Source organism: Budorcas taxicolor, chromosome 3 (genome assembly GCF_023091745.1).
Source record: "Budorcas taxicolor isolate Tak-1 chromosome 3, Takin1.1, whole genome shotgun sequence".
Classification (NCBI taxonomy): domain Eukaryota; kingdom Metazoa; phylum Chordata; class Mammalia; order Artiodactyla; family Bovidae; genus Budorcas; species Budorcas taxicolor.
This window is the reverse complement of record NC_068912.1, coordinates 110,318,545-110,338,705: the sequence shown is the minus strand read 5'-3', so window position 1 is coordinate 110,338,705 and position 20,161 is coordinate 110,318,545. Positions and strand designations below refer to the sequence as shown.

The 20,161-nt window shown below is 51.3% G+C and overlaps 2 protein-coding genes across 8 annotated transcripts in view; one reads left to right on the top strand and one right to left on the bottom strand.

The window, feature by feature from the left end:
- The window catches only part of KIAA0319L (KIAA0319 like), a 102,545-nt gene extending 91,542 nt beyond the window's left edge, over positions 1-11,003 (bottom strand). For 2 of the 3 annotated variants that reach the window (XM_052636907.1, XM_052636909.1), the window contains exons 1-2: positions 10,555-10,727; positions 7,495-7,661 (exon numbers count right to left, since the gene is read on the bottom strand). In XM_052636907.1, the coding sequence (XP_052492867.1) occupies positions 7,495-7,633 (139 nt within the window). In that variant the 5' untranslated portion in view covers positions 7,634-7,661; positions 10,555-10,727. Of the gene's footprint in view, positions 1-7,494; positions 7,662-10,554; positions 10,728-10,893 lie in introns of those variants that run through there. The other variant, XM_052636908.1, reaches the window with a different exon arrangement.
- A 109-nt stretch (positions 11,004-11,112) lies between these two features.
- NCDN (neurochondrin) lies at positions 11,113-19,958 on the top strand. 5 transcript variants are annotated; one of them, XM_052636700.1, is made up of 8 exons: positions 11,158-11,228; positions 11,485-11,552; positions 12,425-12,565; positions 13,665-14,633; positions 15,625-15,866; positions 16,425-16,649; positions 17,029-17,171; positions 18,447-19,958. In XM_052636700.1, exons 2-8 carry the CDS (start codon positions 11,520-11,522, stop codon positions 18,881-18,883), a joined length of 2,190 nt encoding a protein of 729 aa, XP_052492660.1. In that variant the 5' UTR covers positions 11,158-11,228; positions 11,485-11,519; the 3' UTR covers positions 18,884-19,958. The 5 variants fall into 5 exon arrangements, with proteins under 5 accessions (XP_052492662.1, XP_052492660.1, XP_052492661.1 ...); XM_052636701.1 differs by lacking the exon at positions 11,158-11,228 and adding an exon at positions 12,219-12,298 and having other exon boundaries at positions 11,241-11,552; XM_052636698.1 differs by lacking the exon at positions 11,158-11,228 and adding an exon at positions 12,112-12,298 and having other exon boundaries at positions 11,241-11,552.
- The last annotated feature ends 203 nt before the right edge of the window (positions 19,959-20,161 follow it).

Below are 20,161 nucleotides of genomic sequence, written 5' to 3'. Positions count from 1 at the left end.
CCCTCATATACTGCTGGTGGAAATGTAAAACGATGCAGCTGCCGTAGTAAACAAAAAAAGTTAAACAGTTAGCATATGATTCAGCAACTCTACTATATACAACAAAATCTATACCTGAAATATTATTCACCTGTAAAAAGGAAAGTGGTACCGAAACAGGTTACAACATGAATCTTGAAAACATGGCCCTAAGTGAAAGAAGCTAGACATAAAAGGCCATTTACTGTATGAATCCAATTAATTAAATGTCCAGAAAAGGCAAACTCCTAGAGTCGGAGAGTAGGTTAGAGGAGGGGAAATAGGGAATGGCTACTAATAGGTGTGAGGTTTCTTTTAGGAGATAAAAGGTTCTGGAATTAAATAATGGTATTATACCTCAATTAAAAAATACCTCTAAGCTCTCACTACAGAACTCCTAAATTTTACCTATCTATTTAGCCCAATATCTACTGATTTGTACCAAGTAAAACTGCTCTTTCCAGTGAGAGAGAGGTTCCTTGAAGACAGTTTTCTCCTGGACTATTTTATTAGCTTCCTAACAGATATCCTTACCTCTAGCCCTCATCTTCCTCCCCTTGCCATCTTTCTCCCATCTGCGTCATTACCATTCTTCTATATTTTAGCAAAAATGTTCCAGGAATGTACCAGTATTACTCTTCTGCTCAAAGTTTTAATAGCTCCCAATTTTCTAAGGCAATGTTCTCCAAACTAGAGTTTTGGCTTACCAGAGGTACACAAGACAAATTATGGAATTATGAAAAGAAAATATTAAAACTATTAATATTTGTTTTTAGTTGATCTTATTAAGGTTTTGTTTTGGAATCTCTTATAAACATAAGACTTTAGCACAATGGTGCTTATTTACAATGTATAAACAAAAATTGGAGCACATCCTCAACTTTTTTATGGATATGAGTGCATAATCAAGAAAATTTGTAGACCATCTGCCTTAAACAATTAAAATCAAAGCCGCTTTCTATGGTATATAAGATCCTTCATCATCTGGCCACCATCTACCTCTTCAGAGGTCACCATTCCAGCTTTGCTCTTTTTATTTCAGCAACACTAATCTGCGCAGAGTCTCCTTGTTTACTAAGCTGTTTCACACTTTTGTGCTTTTGCTCTTTCGATCCCATTGCCTGGGAATCGCCTTCAAATTCAACCTTCAACATTCTGTCAGGCATCAGCTTCCCTGGAGAGAAGGCTTCAGCTCTGCCGCTCCTCTCCAAGCTGAACGCGTCCCTGCTTGCAGCAGCACTCTGGGCCCTGCACCCCTCCATCGTTTCACTTGCCACGTCACAGCATTTATACATCTATCCCCCTCGTTAAACGAGCCGTTCTTCCGGGGCAGGAACTGCACCATCCTCATCTTTACTGACCTCGTGCTTCGTCCAGGACCATAATCCTACTAAGTTCTAAAAAACTGGTTCTGAATTGAATCTTTTTTCTCTGTACTCTAAATACTTACTAACTCTGTAGTCCATTTCCCAGAAGCAAGGGAACAACAGTAAACATTTTCACAGCCAACTGTTAGCTTCAGGTGTATATTAGCCTCAATGACTCATCTTGGTTTAGCTTTCCAAGGCTGGTTCTGGCCCTTTAAATGTTAACATATTTTTGAATTGTTATTATATATGTTAAAAGGTTAACACGTTTGTGAGTTGAAATGCCAACCATTAGGTATGCTTGGAAAGAACTTAAAGAGCAACTGGGTGAGGATATTGATTTCAAAGTGAAGGGGACGGTCTTTCTCAAAGGAAAGCAGGGTGTTTGCTTTGATGCGCCTACTGCACCGACAACAGAGGCAGAGGAGGAGTAGCAAGATTCACGCCCCTGGCAGTTTTCGGAGGCCACGGAGCAACCAGAGCTAGAAGCACCACGGGAAGGAGACTGCAACTTCCGAGGACAATGAGAAGGCAATAGAGGCTTCAGGGAACAGCGCGAGGGCAGCCAAGGTGTCAGGGGACAACGGGAAAGTAGAAGCTTCAGAGGACAGCAATCCGGAGGTGGCAACAAAAGTAACAGATTCCAAAACAAAGCCCAGAAGCGGAGTTTTAATAAAGCATTCGGGCAGTAATGTGAAGTACGGGATTTATTTGGCAAAAACAGCAACATGAAACTGAACGTTATTTTTCACACAAAGTTAAAAGCACATTGTATTTCCATTCTGACCACTTGGCCAGTTCCCATCTCTTTGAGAGAGATAAGCTTCAGTTAAATTATTTCATCTGATTGATGACTGTCATTTATAACTGTACCGCTACTTCTGTCTCAGGTATTTCTTTGGAAAAGGTGTATGGATTCATTACATACTCTAATGTATTGTCTACAGATTATAAGATAAAGTCAAGTATGCATCTGCTGATACTTTTTAAGTTGACCCATCTTTATATTTAGAAATGTCTCTTAATAGTAGGCTTAGCTCAGATAGTAAAGAATGGTGGCTCAGATGGTTAAGAATCTGCCTGCAACGCAGGAGACCCGTATTCGATCCCTGGGTGGAAAGATCCCCTGGAGAAGGAAATGGCAACCAACTCCAGTATTCTTGCTTGGACAATTCCACACAAAAGAGCCTGGCAGGCTATAGTTCATGGGGTCGCAAACAGTCAGACACAACTAAGCAACTATCACTCACTCACACTATTTGTCAATATCTTAATCAGATCATGATGTTCTCAAAGGCATTACGTCTCCTTAAAGTGCCTTCACACATCTCTGCTCTGATTGTGTTCATTCTAAGCTTTCACTCTCCAATGATAGACTTTGATTTTAATGTTTAATTAGTTTATGTTTAATGTTTAATGATTTTAATGTTTAGTTTTCAAGGGACAATTCCCTTATTGCTAATTTATTATTCAGTCAACAAATACTCTTATGGTGCATGTACGATATGCCAAGCCCTTGGTACTTGCTAGGAATAGCTGGCATAAGCAACACAGGCAAAATCTCAGCTCTCAAGAAGCTGACAAACTATCGCAGGACTTTGCAAATTCTTGGGGTCACTTCACATTTGTCTCCAGATATTGATAATCCCCGCGTCCAAAATGCTATTTTAAGCCATTTAACAATAACATTAGAAAAATAGTGATTCAATGGCTCATGAGGAAAACACAGAGCATCTTTTATCAAACTGTTATCACTGCTTCCTAGCACTGGGTTCCGGCACTGAACCCAAGAAGGAAACAAAAAAGAAGCCCATTATACGTAAGTCAATGCACACCTGGGGTTCTCCCAGAGACGAAGGAACTGCTAAGTGATAAACAGGAAAGGGAATGAGTAACTGCAGAGCTGCTTTCTTTTGGTTAGTTTTTCAAAAATAATTTCTATAATCCATGAACTAAAGACAACAACAAACCATCAGGAATGTATTTTATCAGAGAAAACTTAATAGCTCAGGTAAAAACCAAACAAATTCTTAAGTAGATAAATACTGATTCAGGCTACCAACAACAGGACTTTGCTACTATTGTTTTGTTGTTGCATTTTCAAATAGGGTCTACCCCCACCTTATAAGAAGAGTTAACATGTACCCTGGAAAACACAGAAAAGAATCAATATAAAGAGTAATAACCAGTGGCGAGGGCTATGCTGTGCATCCCTTCACTCTCACTGCAGGGAGATGGCTCAGCAGCTTCTCCTACGGAGGTTCCTGACCTGTCATCTCCGGGAAGCCCTCTGAGGATGGGTGGGCAGCCCTCGCCTCCAGGGCACTGTAGACCCCAACAGCACAGTCCTAGTAACCTGACAGTAACACCCAGCTACGCCTGGTCGACAGACACCACCAGTGTCTATACAAACTCCAACATCCAGGATGGACCTGACCTTCAAGACCAAGTTGTCAACACAGAGACACCACTGGTTGTGGACTGCCATGTACCGTGGTGTGGTCCCTGCAAGATCCAGGGGCCAAGGTTAGAGAAAGTGGTGACCAAGCAGCAGAGGAAGGAGGGGATGGCCTAGGTGGATACTGATGACCACACAGACCTCGTTGTAGGGTAGGCTAACACGATGGGCAGTGTCAGCTGTGCCCACCGTCCTGGCCAGGAAGAATGGGGATGTGGTGGACAAGTTCGTGGACATCAAATGATGAGAACGAGCTGGAGACCCTCCTGAAGAAGCTGACCAGCGGACAAGCAGGAAGCATCCTGACTGCCCCTGCCCACCTAGGCCCCATGGTCCCAGGGGAACCCTGATAAAACTCACAGCCTTTCTTTGCTGGCCCTTCCTGCCTCCTCCCTCTGTCTGGTCCCAAGCTTTGGAGACCAAGCCTCCAAACACAGAGGCCAGGGTGGCCACCTGAGGGACAGGGCTGCTGCCCAGCTGAGAGAGTCGTCTCCCCCCTGCCCCCCAACCCTGGCTCTGTCTGCTCCCTCCAGGGCTTTTGGCCCTGCGCTAAGGATGCTGGGACAGAGCCCTGGGGCCAGCCTGCAGTAACGGTTTAGTCCTGTCTCCCTCTTCCCTTCTGATCGGAATACTAGTGCCTGGCTCATTTGCCTCCTGCATTTCCATTCCTGCTGCTGTTTTGTGAAAAGACAAAGAAGGAAAAAGAAACCCAAACAAGTGAGAATAAAATATATAATTCTCTCATTTTTCATAGGTCTGTAATAAAGAACTTTATGTGATCCTTCTATTGCCCACTGTGAAGAACAGACCCTGAGCCCTGTACTACATGACCCTGTATCCACACCCCCACCTCTCCTGCAGAGAGCCACCTCCCTCTTTTCTCCCAGGTGCCAGGGCAGCGAACATGTGTTGGGCTGAGGGTATCCTGCAAACCCTGACTCTGCAAGGCTCAAGATACTACTCTCCCTCACCATTAGCTGGCCCTTTGGTTCTGAGGCTTCACTGTGAAAAACTGGACCAATAAAGCTAGGGTTTACACTGTCAAAAAAAAAAAAAGAGAGAGAGATAATAATTCCACTACTCAAATATACATATATATATATATATATATATATCATTTCAGACTTTCTGTTATACAAAAATATTTTTCTTTTCACAAAACTGACAGCAATTTTGAACATGAATATGCAATTGTGTATCATGTTTTTTCATGCTTAACATCAGGAACATTTTCCATGTACTCATTCTTTTAAAATGTGAATTTTTAAGTGAGATAATATTTCACCATGTGGACAGGCCATAATTTCACCAAACTCCCGTTGTGGGGCAGGTAGCAGTAATGTTTTCCAACACAGAATAAATGAGTATGGATGGATGCTCTCATTCACAACCATCTAAATATGTCCTTGAGGTAAATTCCTAAAAGGGGAATTACTAAGTCAAAGAACATGAACTTTTTAAGGATCCTGATTTATGCCAAAAAGTTCTCTATTCAAAAGCACAACAGGAGAGCAACCACATCACCCCTTGGCAGCACCAGGTATTTCTACTTTGATCTTCATCAATACGATAGGTTAAAAAGGATTTCTCATTTTACTTTGCAGCTCTTTGGTCAGTAATGAGAATGAACATTTTTTAATGTTATAAAATCATTTTAATTCCTTATTTGTGATACTCTTATTTATGTCTATTATTCACTTTTGCTATTAGGACATGGTGCTTTTTTAAAAAATTGATCTAAAAGAGCTCTGATAAATTAAAACACACAAAAAACCTGTCTGTCAGATATTGCCTGCACGTTCTTTCAGTCTGAACACACATGGGTCTTGGTTCTTCCATGGTAAGAGCTCCAAACTTTTCTAAAATGGAACTGGTACAATCTAATTCCCATCAGAGCCACTCCTACCAAGTACCACCTCTTTAGCTTTATACTCAATGTGTTCCTTAGGGTGCTGTTTTTAAGCACCAGACTCACCAGGGATACTAAAGACTAGCCCAATGAACCCGCAGCGCTCTGTTTAACTAACTAGCTTGGAAAATACAAAAAAACACTCAGAAAAGCTTCTTCCTCCCCTATACTCAGAATCCCTCAAATAACAAGCTGTTCATTCTGGTTCAGGGCAAAAAAAGCTGCCTTTGGTCCTCTAAAAGATCACCTGTGGTTGGAAGGCAGCAAAGCAGAAGAAAAAGAGTATAAGCTCTAGAGCAGAAAAACCTGCATTTAGATTCCTAGCTCTGCTGTGCTCTTGCCGTGTGACCTTAGTCAAGTCATTTTGCTTCCCTGGGCCTCAATTTCCTAATTTCAAAAATAAATCTGTTTTAGGGTTACTGTAAAGATTAAATTAAATACATAATGTCTATAACCTGGGGTCTGGTATACAATAGGTGCACTTCAAAAAATGTGATTTTCCTACTCTGATGATGGTAAATCAGTTACTTATTTAATTCAAATAATCTTACATAAAATGTTGACCTGAAATAGCTAGCTGTCCCAGCAAAGCATCATCTGGGTAAAAAATATTTAGGTCAGCTTTCTGTCAAATGCAATTTCCACTGCTATAATTATGCAATCATCAACCATCATTGCAAGACAACAAAAACCCCAAAGTTGATGTCACTGAAATTGCTAAATACAGTAATTATTTGAGTCTCAAGATCATGGCCACCAACTCCTTTAGGAAAGCAATAGAAATCTTGGTAATTATAGGATCAAAAGACTGATTAATTGCCCCAGACAGTGGTTTCTACAACAGAAGTCTTTTGGTCATTGCCCAGAACAGCAGCATACGCACAAGTCATTCTCACTTCCATACTCTAAAAGGAACAATGTCAACAAAGAACCAAAGGAAAGAAGACAGGAAAAAAAGGGCTACTTTTTGAAATTTAGCCTTTTTGGCACTTTTTCCTGGCAAGAGGTATAAGACTGGTGAAATAATCTCTAGAAGGAAACCATACTTTAAAAATCTATCAGTGTAACCCCTTTCTATGGAAAAAGGTATATTCTCCTTCTAAGTATAGAGGGTAGATTCTGTCAGAAAAGGAAAGAAAGCAAAGTATCACTTATGTTCATAGCACTGTACTATACGCTTTAATTACTTTATCTTTTAAATCAAGTTGTGACGTAGGTCTTATCCTTCCTTACAGACAATAGGTAACTTGCTCAAGGTTTTGTAGTTATTAAGTGGAAAGAAACATCCAGCTCTCAGACCCAGGTCTAACTCTGAAACCTTTATCTTTTCATTACATCTTCATGAAATCTCAAAATGACCATGCCGATCCTCTTTTATGAGAAAGAACCCAGGGACTTCCCTGGCGGGGTGCAGTGGTTAAGACTCTGCGCTTCCACTGCAGGTGGCGCAGGTTCCATCTTCAGTCGGGGAACTAAGAATCTTGAATGCCACGTGGCAACAAGACAAAAAAAAAATTTTTTTTTTTTTTTTCCAAAAAATAAAAAAAGAGAAAGAACCCAATTTAAATTTTGGTCTAAAACAAAACAGACAAAAAAATAAACCCAACAAACTAAGTGTTCACCAAAAGGGTGACCATTTCTATCAATTAGCTCTTCTGGCTCTTACTAGTCTTTAAAATGAACTGACAGACTCACACAAAGTACCCTTTTAAAAAAATCTTAAATATTAAAGAAAATGGTACCTGTTGACAACCACAGAGCACTGAAGCAGAAGCAAATATAAAACAGGTACAAGCTTTTGAACTGCTTCACAAACGTCTGCCAACAAAATCTTGATAAAATCCAAGAAGTACGGCTTGGCTTGATTCCCAGCTTCTCCATGGCCTTCCAGACAGGCAGAACCAGTCCACTAGAAAGACAGAAAAAGAAGAAATTATATGCCAAGTAATTAATAATTGATTCCTCGAAATGCAGAGTGCTAGACAGTGTGACAGATTAGGGAGAAGAGAAATTTCAAGTTTGTCTTTCACTGTTCATACCTGTCTATAAACCTCAAACTTGAGCTTTGACATAGCCTGTAATTATCAGGATAAAAACATAGCAAGGGATATGAAATGAATCCACTGTAAAGCTGCAACACTTTATATTCCATTATTTTCTAATCTGACAGTTAATCATCTATGTGAAAGAGTGGAAAGTGGACCCAACTGAAAAAAAAGATCTGAGTTTCAGTTCTAGCTCTGCTAACAGCTTTGTGACTTCATCCAAATACTGTTTTCTTATCTGTGAAGAGGAGAGTTCGGCGCATCACAGGTGAACTGATCCGGAGGTTTTTCTAGCTATGTGTTTAGAAAGCTTCCGTGTAACTGTCATTAGCTAAGGCGGGCATTCTCCACTTTTCTATTGTCCCCAGCACTCTTATCTTTAAAATCTATCCAGTTTACGCTTTGATGTCACCTCCAGGATCCTCAGAATCATTAGCAATTCCCGACTTAAATTCATATATCCACTCAACAAGTATTTACACAACCCCTATTTTGTACTAGACATCCAGAATCTACAGGTTGAATGACAGGTCCCTTTCAGAAGAAAAAAAAAATAACTTTCCATCAGTTTCTTCTTACACAACTTCCCTATATTGTATCAATTATTATATAAATGTCGGCAGCATTATGAGGGTTGACTGAGTTCTGAAAAAGCAATTCAAAACTCTTCTGTGCTAAATATGCACCTGTCATCCACATCTAGAAAATGGCACAGACTGATAACCCCCAATCCTAGCCCAGCACTGTCTAGGTTGGTTATCAATATCAGGAAATAGACAAACATGCACACAGAACTGCCAAACTAAGGTACAGCCCACCCAAGAAAAAGTGTTCACTGAGCCTTAAGCACCTGAAGGACATCCTCTTTCTCATTCACTTCCATCCATTCCTACTTCCAGTGGTTTGTCATTGTATGTTAGGGGGAAGGGGACAGAAAGGTGTGCAGGCCAGACACATGCTCAAGGGATTATGAAGTGGAGCCTAAGTTAGAAAGTATATCCAGCAACCTAGCCTCCCAAGATGGAAAGACTGAATGTGCACGTGAGTGTGTGTGTATGAATCTCACCCAACACGTTACTGCCTACCACAAAAGGATTTTAAATTCAAGGTGACTCAACACCTGTCATCAATAGCGTGGCAGGTGGGCGACAGAAGCATAAAAGAAATGAATAGGTTTTGAAAATGGGAGTAATAAACACCACTGGATTGGCAAGCTGATTAGAGAAGGGCAAGGTCTCACAAATCGTGCAGGAGACAGAGGCAGTTATTTTCTTGTGAACTCCCAATCAGTCTTTCCTCTGAAACCTACAATTGCTTAAGGGCACAAATCACTGCTAGGGTCCAGTCAAAGCCTTGCTGACCAGAGGCAGGAACAACAACACAACACTAAGATCCAAATGGCTTGTTACAGAATCAAAGGGAAACAGCCCAGGGAGAGAACACACACCCCCACAATACTTGACAAATGAAAATCTAGAAAAGCAAGCAAGAGTTCTGGCATTTAGGGCGTTACAAGTACACCCGAAATAAAAGCACTCTCTGTTGCAGCAGCTGTTCAGACAGAGCAGGGGGTAATGTTTACTTAATACTTCAGGTTGATGGGGGATGTATCATAGTTCAGTCTGTCAGCTACATACGTGGAACTCCATTTATGTACCCAGCGATAAGATGTTTGAACAACGACAGAGCACGTCTGAAACAGCCTATTCAGCTAGTATGAGTAATCAAGAATAAAGCTCTTAAAAAAAAAAGTCTCAGATATTTAGGAAAGTTACAGAACAGACTGCCATGAATAGCTTTGCTTATATTTGCAGACATTGTTTCCCAAATAGCTGGAAAAATGAACAGATTGTTCTGGGAGGTCATCCTTCCAACTTGTTCCCTAGCTTCCAGTCTGTTAATCAGATCAGAAAGCACAAGGAGAGTCAGTTAATACTCTTCACTAACTGCTGCTGCTGCTGCTAAGTCACTTCAGTCGTGTCCAACTCTGTGCGACCCCAGAGACGGCAACCTAAAAGGCTCCCCCGTCCCTGGGATTCCCCAGGCAAGAACACTGGGGTGGGTTGCCATTTCCTTCTCCAATGCATGAAAGTGAAAAGTGAAGGTGAAGTCACTCAGTCGTGTCCGACCCTCAGCGACCCCATGGACTGCAGCCTTCCAGGCTCCTCCGTCCATGGGATTTTCCAGGCGAGAGTACTGGAGTGGGGTGCCACTGCATCTGTCGTCAATTGGACACAAGCACTGTGAGGTGAACGGAAGCAAAGCTTTTCTCTCGACTTCCTTCATTTCACCTTTGTGCTCACTGCAACCACCATAGGACCCCTCTGGGGGGCATAATTATCCGTGTCCTGAATAAGGCAGGTTTCGCAACGTAATGTACAAGTAGTGCTCAGCCCCGCCCCCCTTATTCAGCATCAACGTGCTGTCTTGGTGGGGAGGACACACACCAGAGACAGTAACTAGGGGCGAGGAAGGAAGGAGACCAGTAGCGTCTCGGGGCCGGTCGGTCTGTCTGTCTGTCAGGGGATGGAGGGAATAGCAGGACCAGGCCCGGGCCCCCCCAAAAAAGGGCTCAGCCTGGGACTCCAGCTCGGCACCTGCAAAGCCAGAAGCAGCTGGCTGTCCTAGCCGGGCCAGGAGCGCCACCTCCGGGTCCCAACACCCGGCCAGCGCACCCCCAGAAATAGCCCTTCCCGCTCGCCCCTCCCATGGGCTCGTGGTCCTCGGCCCGGCAGCCAGCCGCCCCCGGCCACCTACCGGGGCTCAGGGCCACACAGCGGGACCCCGGCTCTCGGCGGCCTCCGCCTCCTCCCGGTCCATGGGGTCGGGGTCCCAACCTCCGCTCCCCTCACCCGGAGGAGGAGGAAAAGGAAGAAGCGAACGCGGGCTCCCCACCCGGACAGCTCGCTCTCGCCTCAGCTGCCCTGGACCGCGACGATGGCCGGAAACGCCGCCCCCTCCCACCTCGCGGTCTCAACCCGGAAACACACTCTCCATGCTAAACAAGCCCTCCTGGCCCCCACCCCCCCGGAAGCTCAATTCTAGCCGCGAGCCCGCGTGGGAGGAGGGGCAGTGCTGGAGGGTCGAACTACGCACGAGCGAAGGAACCTGGGTCCCCAGGCTGTCGCCTCCTGCTCTCCAGAGGCGGTGTGCACCTTCGCCCGCCGGGCGCGAGCCCCAGGCCCCAGACTCGGGCAATACCCACAAGCAAGATGGCGGCAGCGGCAGCACCCCCTACGGCTTAGCGCCCAGCCGTGCTATTGGCTGGAGCCTGGAGTGAGGCCGCCGCGGATTGGTCGAGAGCGCTGCGGGGGTAGGGGTGGAGCTGCAGCACCCCGGCCCCTGGAGTGGGCAACGCGGCGTGAGCAGCGGCCCCAGGCTCCCGGAGCATCGCGCTCGGAGAAGACTTCGCCGCTCGGGGCCGCAGCCTGGTGAGCTCAGCCCCCTTCAGGCCCTCCCCTCCATCCCAGCCGGGGCCGCTCCGAGCCGGCGCGGATCGATGCCGACACACCCTGGGGACCCTATCGCGACATCACCGTGCCCTGTCGAGACTCCATTTTGTCGCAGCCCTTCTCAACATATAGCTATATCTTTTTTTAAAAAAAATTTGCCCTGTCATCTTTGGGGGCTGTCCCATGTCGTGGTATTGCCGTGATCTCTCCGTGACATCACCGCGCCATCGTGAAGTGTGATCTCATCGCCGCCCTGTCGTGACTTCATCAATGTCGTGTTGTGACCTGGCTGCGGCGGGACAGGTGGTGACCGCCAGAAACCCTCCTCCCCTTCTCATCTCCCCATCTCAGCGGCCCCGCTTCGATTATCCGGCTTTTGGATTACCCGTTGTCCTGGGAGCTACCCGGGACCCCTTCTTGCTTCTCCAGCCCCTGCAGGCATCCACAGGCTGGTAGCCGGATGGGGAGGGTGAGGAGAGGGAGCGCAGGGGGTTAATTCTGCTGCTGCTGCTGCTGCTGCTGCTGCTGCTGCTGCAGCTTTTGCCCGAGGGAGGGAAAGGAGAGGAGGCACAGAGCCTGCGGGGGCGACTGAGAGCCCTGGCTGGAGGGGTGGCGTCCCCCAGAGGGGCCTCTGAGCCTTCCCTGGGTCAGTGCCCTGCGCCCTCACTTCTACTGAAGCCTGTGTCCTGTGTCTTCTGAAGAAGGGAGGGGAAAGGAAACCTAGCATGCCCTTTTCCCTCATGTCAGCCTGAGTCCGGATAATCGAACTTCACCATGTACGTTTCCATTCCTCCCTGTCCGTCTTCACCACTCCTTCCTTGTACGCCTGGTGGAGGGAAACAAAACCTGGCCTTTGGTGCAGGGGGCAGCGGAGCAGTGGGGCCAGCCCTTTCCCGCCCCCAGGAGACTGTTGAGGAGAGCTGTCCAACTGAGCAGCAGGATGCATGGTCCTTCTCTCCCACTTTCCAGAGGTGACCTTGGACCAGGGTCCCTTCTTCATCCCTAAGGACTTGAGGGTCCAGCCCCTTAAAGGGGCTCCCCCACGGGAGGTCAGTCCTGAGGAGTCCATCCCTCCTGATCCTCCCCTCCCTCTGTGCTAATCCCTCCCTCCCTCCTCCACTCCCACCCCCACCCCTCCTCTGCAGAGGGATGCTCAGTCCCTCTTGTGTTCACAGTTGGGCAAGGCGGGCATCATGGCCTCGGATTGCGAGCCAGCTCTGAACCAGGCAGAGAGCCGAAACCCCACCCTGGAGCGCTACCTGGGAGCCCTCCGTGAGGCCAAGAATGACAGCGAGCAGTTTGCAGCCCTGCTGCTAGTAAGGAACTGACTGACAGCTGGGAGGTGGGAAGGGCTGGGTGGTTGGGCCCTCTAGGAATGGGGTCAACAAGTCCCCAAGGATATGTAGGTGCCGCTGGTAAACCTAGAGGCACCAAAGAAGGTCCAAGGCACGTACCTGTGGACTCATTTTTGCTCCCGCTGCATGTGGGAGCAAAGGGGGAACTAAGGGTGAAGAAAGCTTGCAGCCCTTAGGAGCCTTGGAGGAGGCTGCCTGGGTCTGCCCTTTGGGGCGTCCCAGAGCAGATGGGAGCTGACTCATAGGGTAACAGCAGCAGGTAGTAACTAGTGCAGAATACTTGATGGCTGCGGATGCATGCTCTGGAGGTGGAGAGAGTCGCAGGACTGGAAGTGACTGGGAAAGGGTCCCTGGGGATGGCCAGAATGGGTATGTAGGTTGGGGATGAAGGAGCTGGTTTGGGGCTCAGCCCTCTTGGAAGAACCCAAGCTGGGGACAGCAGAACAGGAGCTGCAGTGCTGGGAAGGGGGGGCTGGTGTGTGGGGGGTGAAGGGAGGAGGGAGTACAGCCTGCTTGTTTGCCATGGCAACAGGGAGACGGCTCCAGAGTCAAGGGCTCACACTGCAGCAGAGGAGGTGTTTAGGTGAAATGTAAGGGGAAATGTTTTGACAGGCAGAGCGGCGAGACACAGGAGCCATTTCCCCTGAGAAGGTGGCGGGAATGGATGAGAGACTTCTCGAGGGAGTGATTAGAGAGGGACCCCAAGTCCTTGGAGAATTTTAAACACTGAGTTCCAACCTCTTGCAACTCAGATGTTGGGCCTCTAGCTCAGACATCAAGAACTTTCCAGCTAACAGGGTAACGACATGGCAGAAAGAACAGTTGAGGAGGACTGGACCTTCCTTCTGCAAGGATCCTAGAGGAGGGATCCCAGAGGCCGCACTTGTCTGCCTCAGGGGAGAAGGAAGGAGCTGGATAAGGTGATCTCTGGGAGGCTTCCTGACCCCAGAGTGAGTCCTGTTACATAACCTAGTTCTGCTGATGGTCCACCCCCAGAGTGCAGGGCAGAGTCTTTGCCAGCCCTTCCTTCCATCCTGCTGATCGCACATACCTCCCGCAGGTGACCAAGGCAGTCAAAGCAGGTGACATCGATGCCAAAACTCGGCGGCGGATCTTTGATGCCGTCGGTTTCACCTTTCCCAATCGACTCCTGACCACCAAGGAGGCGCCGGATGGCTGCCCCGACCACGTTCTCCGGGCCCTGGGCGTGGCCCTGCTGGCCTGCTTCTGCAGTGACCCTGAACTAGCCGCCCATCCCCAGGTCCTGAACAAGATCCCCATCCTTAGCACCTTCCTCACAGCCCGGGGGGACCCTGATGATGCTGCCCGCCGTTCCATGGTCGATGACACCTACCAGTGCCTGACAGCTGTGGCAGGCACCCCCCGTGGTCCGCGACACCTCATTGCTGGAGGCACCGTGTCTGCCCTGTGTCAGGCGTACCTAGGGCACGGCTACGGCTTTGACCAGGCCCTGGCACTCCTGGTGGGGCTGCTGGCTGCTGCTGAGACACAGTGCTGGAAGGAGGCGGAGCCCGACCTGCTGGCTGTTTTGCGGGGCCTCAGCGAAGATTTCCAGAAAGCTGAGGATGCCAGCAAGTTTGAGCTCTGCCAGCTGCTGCCCCTCTTTCTGCCCCCGACAACCGTGCCCTCTGAGTGCCTCCGGGATCTGCAGGCCGGGCTGGCACGCATCCTGGGCAGCAAGCTGAGCTCCTGGCAGCGCAACCCCGCACTGAAGCTGGCCGCCCGCCTGGCACACGCCTGCGGCTCCGACTGGATCCCAGCAGGCAGCTCCGGGAGCAAGTTCCTGGCCCTGCTGGTGAACCTGGCATGCGTGGAGGTGCGGCTGGCACTGGAGGAGACGGGCACAGAGGTGAAAGAGGATGTGGTGACCGCCTGCTACGCCCTCATGGAGCTGGGGATCCAGGAATGCACCCGCTGTGAGCAGTCGCTGCTTAAGGAGCCTCAGAAAGTGCAGCTTGTGAGCATCATGAAGGAGGCCATCGGGGCTGTCATCCACTACCTGCAGCAGGTGAGGGCGGGGGTGAGGGGGCCGTGGAGGGGGAGGGGGCCTTGTGCAGCGGGTAGCCAGAGCGAGGGAGAGGGAGAGCAGGAGGGGAACCCCGGCCCTGGGTGTGTGGCTGGTCCTGCAGCACTCCAGGGAGTGGTGTGTGGCGAGCCTCCCTCTCCCTCCCTCCTTCCCTCCCTGAGCCTCCACACAAGCACCACACCACACACCATATGTGCACTCACATCACAGTACACACACGCACACACAACACAGAGGCCTCCCACTCACAACCCTCCCCCCGATCCACACACACTCAAGTGAAGCAGCCTGTCCTGGCTCAGGCTGCAGCGTCGTCTTACACACGTACACACACAAACTGGAGCCCACACACACAAACGGGAGCCCGGCTGCCAGTTCCTGACCTCCCTGCCCGACTCCCATCCGATCACCTCCCCCAACACCCCTCCCCGCTCCTGTCCGAGAGTCCAGCCCCCCGACCTCCCAGCTACCACGGCCAAGCTGGCCAAGCTCCCTCACGGCCCCATTCTTTCTGACTTAGCCCAGAGCGGGGCTTCTCTCCCACCACTTGCACCGCTGCCACCAGTTTCCACAGTAGCTGGGGCCTGGCCTCCCCCCCATACCTCCCACCTCACGAGGTATGTGCGATCACCCCTGGTCAGAGCGGGCTGTTGACCGAGAGGGAGTGTTTATCTAGCCGTGGACCCATGGGTGTCCTCGCCTTGAGGTTGAGTGCCAGTGAGTGCAGGGCCGTGTCCTCTGGAGTCCAGTTGGCTCAGCAGGCCTGCGCGGAGGGCCTGCTCTGTGCCGGGCCCCTGTTGAGTGAACCATGTGCTGTGTCCCAACCATGTGCTGTGTTCTGGGCCCATAGGGCCGGCCTTTGCAGGGCTTGCAGGCCAGAATTTCCTTCCAGTTGTGTTATTCCTAGGCTGGCCGGCCAGGGGGGGGGGGTCTCTGGTTCTGCTCCATCTCAGGGGGGGTCCTTTGGTAACAGGTAGGGCCAGAGAAGCAGAAGGAGCCCTTTGTGTTTGCCTCCGTGCGGATCCTGGGTGCCTGGCTGGCCGAGGAGACCTCGTCCCTGCGCAAGGAGGTCTGCCAGCTGCTGCCCTTCCTCGTCCGCTATGCCAAGACCCTCTACGAGGACGCCGAGGAAGCCAACGACCTTTCCCAGCAAGTGGCCACCCTGGCCATCTCCCCTACCACCCCGGGGCCCACCTGGCCCGGGGACGCGCTCCGGTAAGTTTGTGCTTATGGTCTGTTGAGCCAGAATGTTCTAAAGGAAGGGTTGTAACAGGGACACCTCCTCTCTCCCCAAACTCGGCTATACTGGGCTTCCTGACTGGGGCATGGGGTTTGGTATTATTTCTTTTGGGGAGAGTAGAGGGGGATTGTTCCCACAGGACACCTGGGCTTCCTAAGTCTCACTTGCCAAGCCCAGATTGTTCTGTAGAGAGAGAACTCCAGCTTATTAAGCATCCGCTGCCTGCCAGGCATTTTATTTCACCCTTTACCAAAACTTGGTCCTCCCAGCACACCTAGGCCAGGAGTCTCATCCGCGTCTTCAGGGTGAGGAAACTGAGATTCCCGGAGGTTACAGTCACTTGCCCACACTCACAGCCCAGGTTTGAGCCCAGGCCTGTGCAACTCCGAAGTCTGTGTTCTTTCTACAGTGCCTACAAGGACGTGTTCTCCTTCTCCCCGACTTTTGTTCGTCTTTGATGGGGTGCCCCCCCCGAAGGGAACCCTGGTGCCTTCATCTCACCCCCCACATTTCTGTCCCTTCTGCACCCCCAGGCTCCTCTTGCCCGGCTGGTGCCACCTGACCGTCGAGGATGGGCCCCGGGAGATCCTGATCAAGGAGGGGGCCCCCTCCCTTCTGTGCAAGTACTTCCTGCAGCAGTGGGAGCTCACCTCCCCCGGCCACGACACCTCAGTGCTGCCTGACAGTGTGGAGATCGGCCTGCAGACCTGCTGCCACATTTTCCTCAACCTCGTGGTCACTGCACCAGGGCTGATCAAGTGAGGCTGGGGAGGAGGTTGGAGGCAGCAGGGACCCTGCCCAGGCTTGCCTGCAGTCTCAGTCGCCTCCTCTGCTTCCCTGGACCCATGGGTTCCTGTTAACGTTAGAATGAAAGGGCCTCAGAATAGAGAGAGCCACCCCATACTGGGATTTGGCATGTGTGGAACTCCCCCTGGGCGTGTATGTCTACCTGCTCCGGCCATAACCCAGTCTCTGCTGCCCAGATGCTGCAGAAGGGGCCCACAGTTAACTGTTCACCATGCTGCCTAATTCCTTACCAAACCCTGGCCTGGTGAAACTGGGAGCTCAGGTTGCCCCAGGGCTTGGTCTGGGTCCACTCATCCCCTGCCTCCCGTCTTTGCCTCCCTTTTTCCCCAGGCGGGATGCCTGCTTCACTTCTCTGATGAACACCCTGATGGCGTCGCTGCCTTCACTAGTTCAGCAGCAGGGGAGGCTGCTTCTGGCTGCCAACGTGGCTACCCTGGGCCTCCTCATGGCCCGGCTCCTGAGCACCTCTCCAGGTAAGCCCCTGGGGACCCAGTCCGAACAGATGGAAGGCCTGGGTGGACGCAGAAGACCAGACTGTGTTCTGGGCACAAGTCATTTGTTGAAAATGGTTTTACAGAATTTTCCAATCAATCTCTGAAGTGCACCTCCATCCCCCGCCCCGCCCCACCCTTCTTCCCCGAATGATAATAACATCTTCTTCCTTCTAAAGACTTTGAAGGCAAGGCCTGGTGGGTGTAAGTACAGGCCTGCTCTCAGGCAAAGGCATAAGCACCTGGAACCCCCAGCAGCCTGAGGAATCTGAATTCCGTGTTTTCAAGGTGGAGCCGCCCCCACCCAGGCCCTGAGTCAGTAACACCACTTCTCTCCATTGAGGTTTTTCTCTGCTCAGCGCTTCACCTCCCTCATGACAGGCTTCAGTGCTCTTTCAGCATGTCCCTCCCTCCCCACCCGCACCTCACTCTGGCTGTGTGCGGGTTGGGGGCGCATCCGCTCCAGCCCCCTCCCAGCGCTCTGTGTCTCCCACTTTGGCAGTGGGTGTCTGCTTGGGTCCCTCTGTCCCCGCCTGTTCCCTCTTCCCCATCTGTCAGGTTGGAGGAGCTGCACAGATGCCTGGGAACAGAGTGTAATGAGTCCATACCCTCAGCAGCCTCTGTTCCCTGTGCGGGGGGACCCCAGTAGGGTGCCTGGCAGCTGGAAGAGGGTCATGTCCCAGTGGATCAGGAGCCTCACCCCAACCCACCCGACCCTCTCGCCCGGAGCTCCCTCAGATCCAGGCTGCGTCTCCACAGCCCCTGAGTAGAGAACCAGTGCTGGTTAGCCCGACAGCCTCGGGAGAGCATCTGCAGTACAAGGGGCATAGTAGCCCTGTGGGCCAGTGAGCCAGGCCCGTGGTCCCCTCTGGCACCTTCTTCTGGCCTAAGAATCAAATTGCCACACCCCCCTCATTTGCTGAAGGGCTTGGCCCAGCAGAACCTCCCATCACCACTCAGACTGTAGCAGGGTCCAACCACGAGGTAGAGTCCCAAGATTATTACATTTCATTCTTATGCCAAGAGTTCTAAGATTAGCACGATTGGCCCCGTTTTACTCATGGGAAGAAACCAGACCCAGAAAGTGAATTACCTGAGGTCCCACCGTGAAGGTAGGGTTTGAACCCAGGCAGCCTGACTCCAAGCTGCGCCTCGGAGGTTCCTGAGTGTGCCCACCGGGAAGGGGGGAAGGGCAGGGGGGTTGGGTGAGGCCGCCAGCTCCTCTGGTTCATGCCCCCCTCCCTGCTTGCCTTCCAGCTCTGCAGGGGACGCCCGCGTCCCGAGGTTTCTTTGCGGCCGCCATCCTCTTCTTGTCGCAATCCCACGTGGCCCGGGCCACGCCTGGCTCAGAGCAGGCAGTGCTGGCCCTGTCCCCCGACTACGAGGGCGTCTGGGCGGATCTGCAGGAGCTCTGGTTCCTGGGCATGCAGGCCTTCACGGGCTGTGTGCCCCTGCTTCCCTGGCTGGCCCCTGCCGCCCTGCGCTCCCGCTGGCCCCAGGAGCTGCTGCAGCTGCTGGGCAGCGTCAGCCCCAACTCTGTCAAGCCTGAGATGGTGGCCGCCTATCAGGGAGTCCTGGTTGAGCTGGCACGAGCCAACCGGCTGTGCCGGGAGGCCATGAGGCTGCAGGCCGGCGAGGAGACTGCCAGCCACTACCGCATGGCCGCCCTGGAGCAGTGCCTGGCTGAGCCCTGAGGGGGCATCCACTGGGGACAGACCTGGGGGTGGGCAGCGAGGGAAGGAGGGAGGAGGCATCTCCCCTGAAGCCCCCCAATTAGACCCCCTCCCCAAACTTCCCCCCCGAACACCCCAGCTTTCTGGCTTTTCCGAGGGGTGAGGCCATGGCGCCCACCCTTCAAGTGTAAGGAACCTGCGTCACGCCCCCTGGGCCCACTCCGGGGCAGGGATTGACTTGGAAATCAGCGTGGCTGTCCCCGCCAGGTCGGGGGAGGTTGGAGCAGCCCCCAGAGTGGGGGGGCACTAGGTGTCATTTTGCCCGATGTCTGGCTCCCTCGCAAGAGAGAGACCCCCAAATGGGACAGGGCTGGCAGGAGCTGGCTGCCTCGGCCCATGCGCCCTGCCGGCCAGGGCGTGGGCTCCCCAAGACTATGGTGCCCCTCTGGCCTCCCAGGTCCACGTCCTTTAAATTGGCCATTTGGTTCTTGCCCTTGGCCCCCTTGGGCAGAGAGCAGGCTCAGGCCGTTGACATCGCAGTTCTTCCTGTCAATTTCAGTGACCCAGGGTCTGAACTGCCCCAACCTTCCGGGGGAACCTGGGGCAGACAGGCCTGGTGGGGGGTCGGGAAACCTCCTTCCATGTGAGCTTCCTTGAGGAGACCCAGGAGCCCTTGGGCCCTGGTCTCTAAGCTTTTGTGTCGTGTTGCAGCAGAGTGACAGTGGGGGCTGGGGAGTTATTTATTTTGCCTGTCCTTATCCCTGCTTGGACACCCGAGCACCTGATCCCTGTCCCCTCGGTGCCATCTGGCCTGGCTGGAGCCAGGAGCCGGAAGGATGCTTTCCCAGAATGAGCATGTTCCCCTAGTGACTGCACCCCATCGCCATCGTGGTGCCTGGCTTCCACTCCCACCCCTGCTGATGATTGCTCTCTGCCGAGAGACGCGACTGGCGGCTCCAGCAGGGACTACCTTTCTTACGAACCCAGGGGACCCCCACCCCAGCCTGACCCCTTGCTTCCCTCTTCCCTCCCCCAGTGAGTTCTGTGATCACCAAGTTCAAAGCTGTGCAATGTGGACACTCAATAAATGTTCATTGGTGACAAGACGGCTCCTGTGTGGTCTGTCCTGCACCTTCTTCCCTCCGGGCCCCAGCAGCTCACAACACACATGCCCTGCTAATCACAGTTCATAAGTGTCGTCTCATTCAGTTCCCCCAAGAATCCAATGAAGCAAGCGTCATCCCGATTCTAAGAAAGCAGGTGCCCGGGAGGTGATTTGCTCAAAGTGTTGCAGCCAGT

What these genes read in the sequence shown, in the direction of transcription:
- NCDN (XM_052636698.1), top strand. Translation starts at nt 12,194, where the DNA reads ATGGTCCTTCTCTCCCACTTTCCAGAGGTGACCTTGGACCAGGGTCCC. An exon ending in TCATCCACTACCTGCAGCAG is followed by an intron (nt 14,634 to 15,624) that starts GTGAGGGCGGGG and finishes CTTTGGTAACAG; the next exon opens with GTAGGGCCAGAGAAGCAGAA. An exon ending in GCTCCTGAGCACCTCTCCAG is followed by an intron (nt 17,172 to 18,446) that starts GTAAGCCCCTGG and finishes CTTGCCTTCCAG; the next exon opens with CTCTGCAGGGGACGCCCGCG.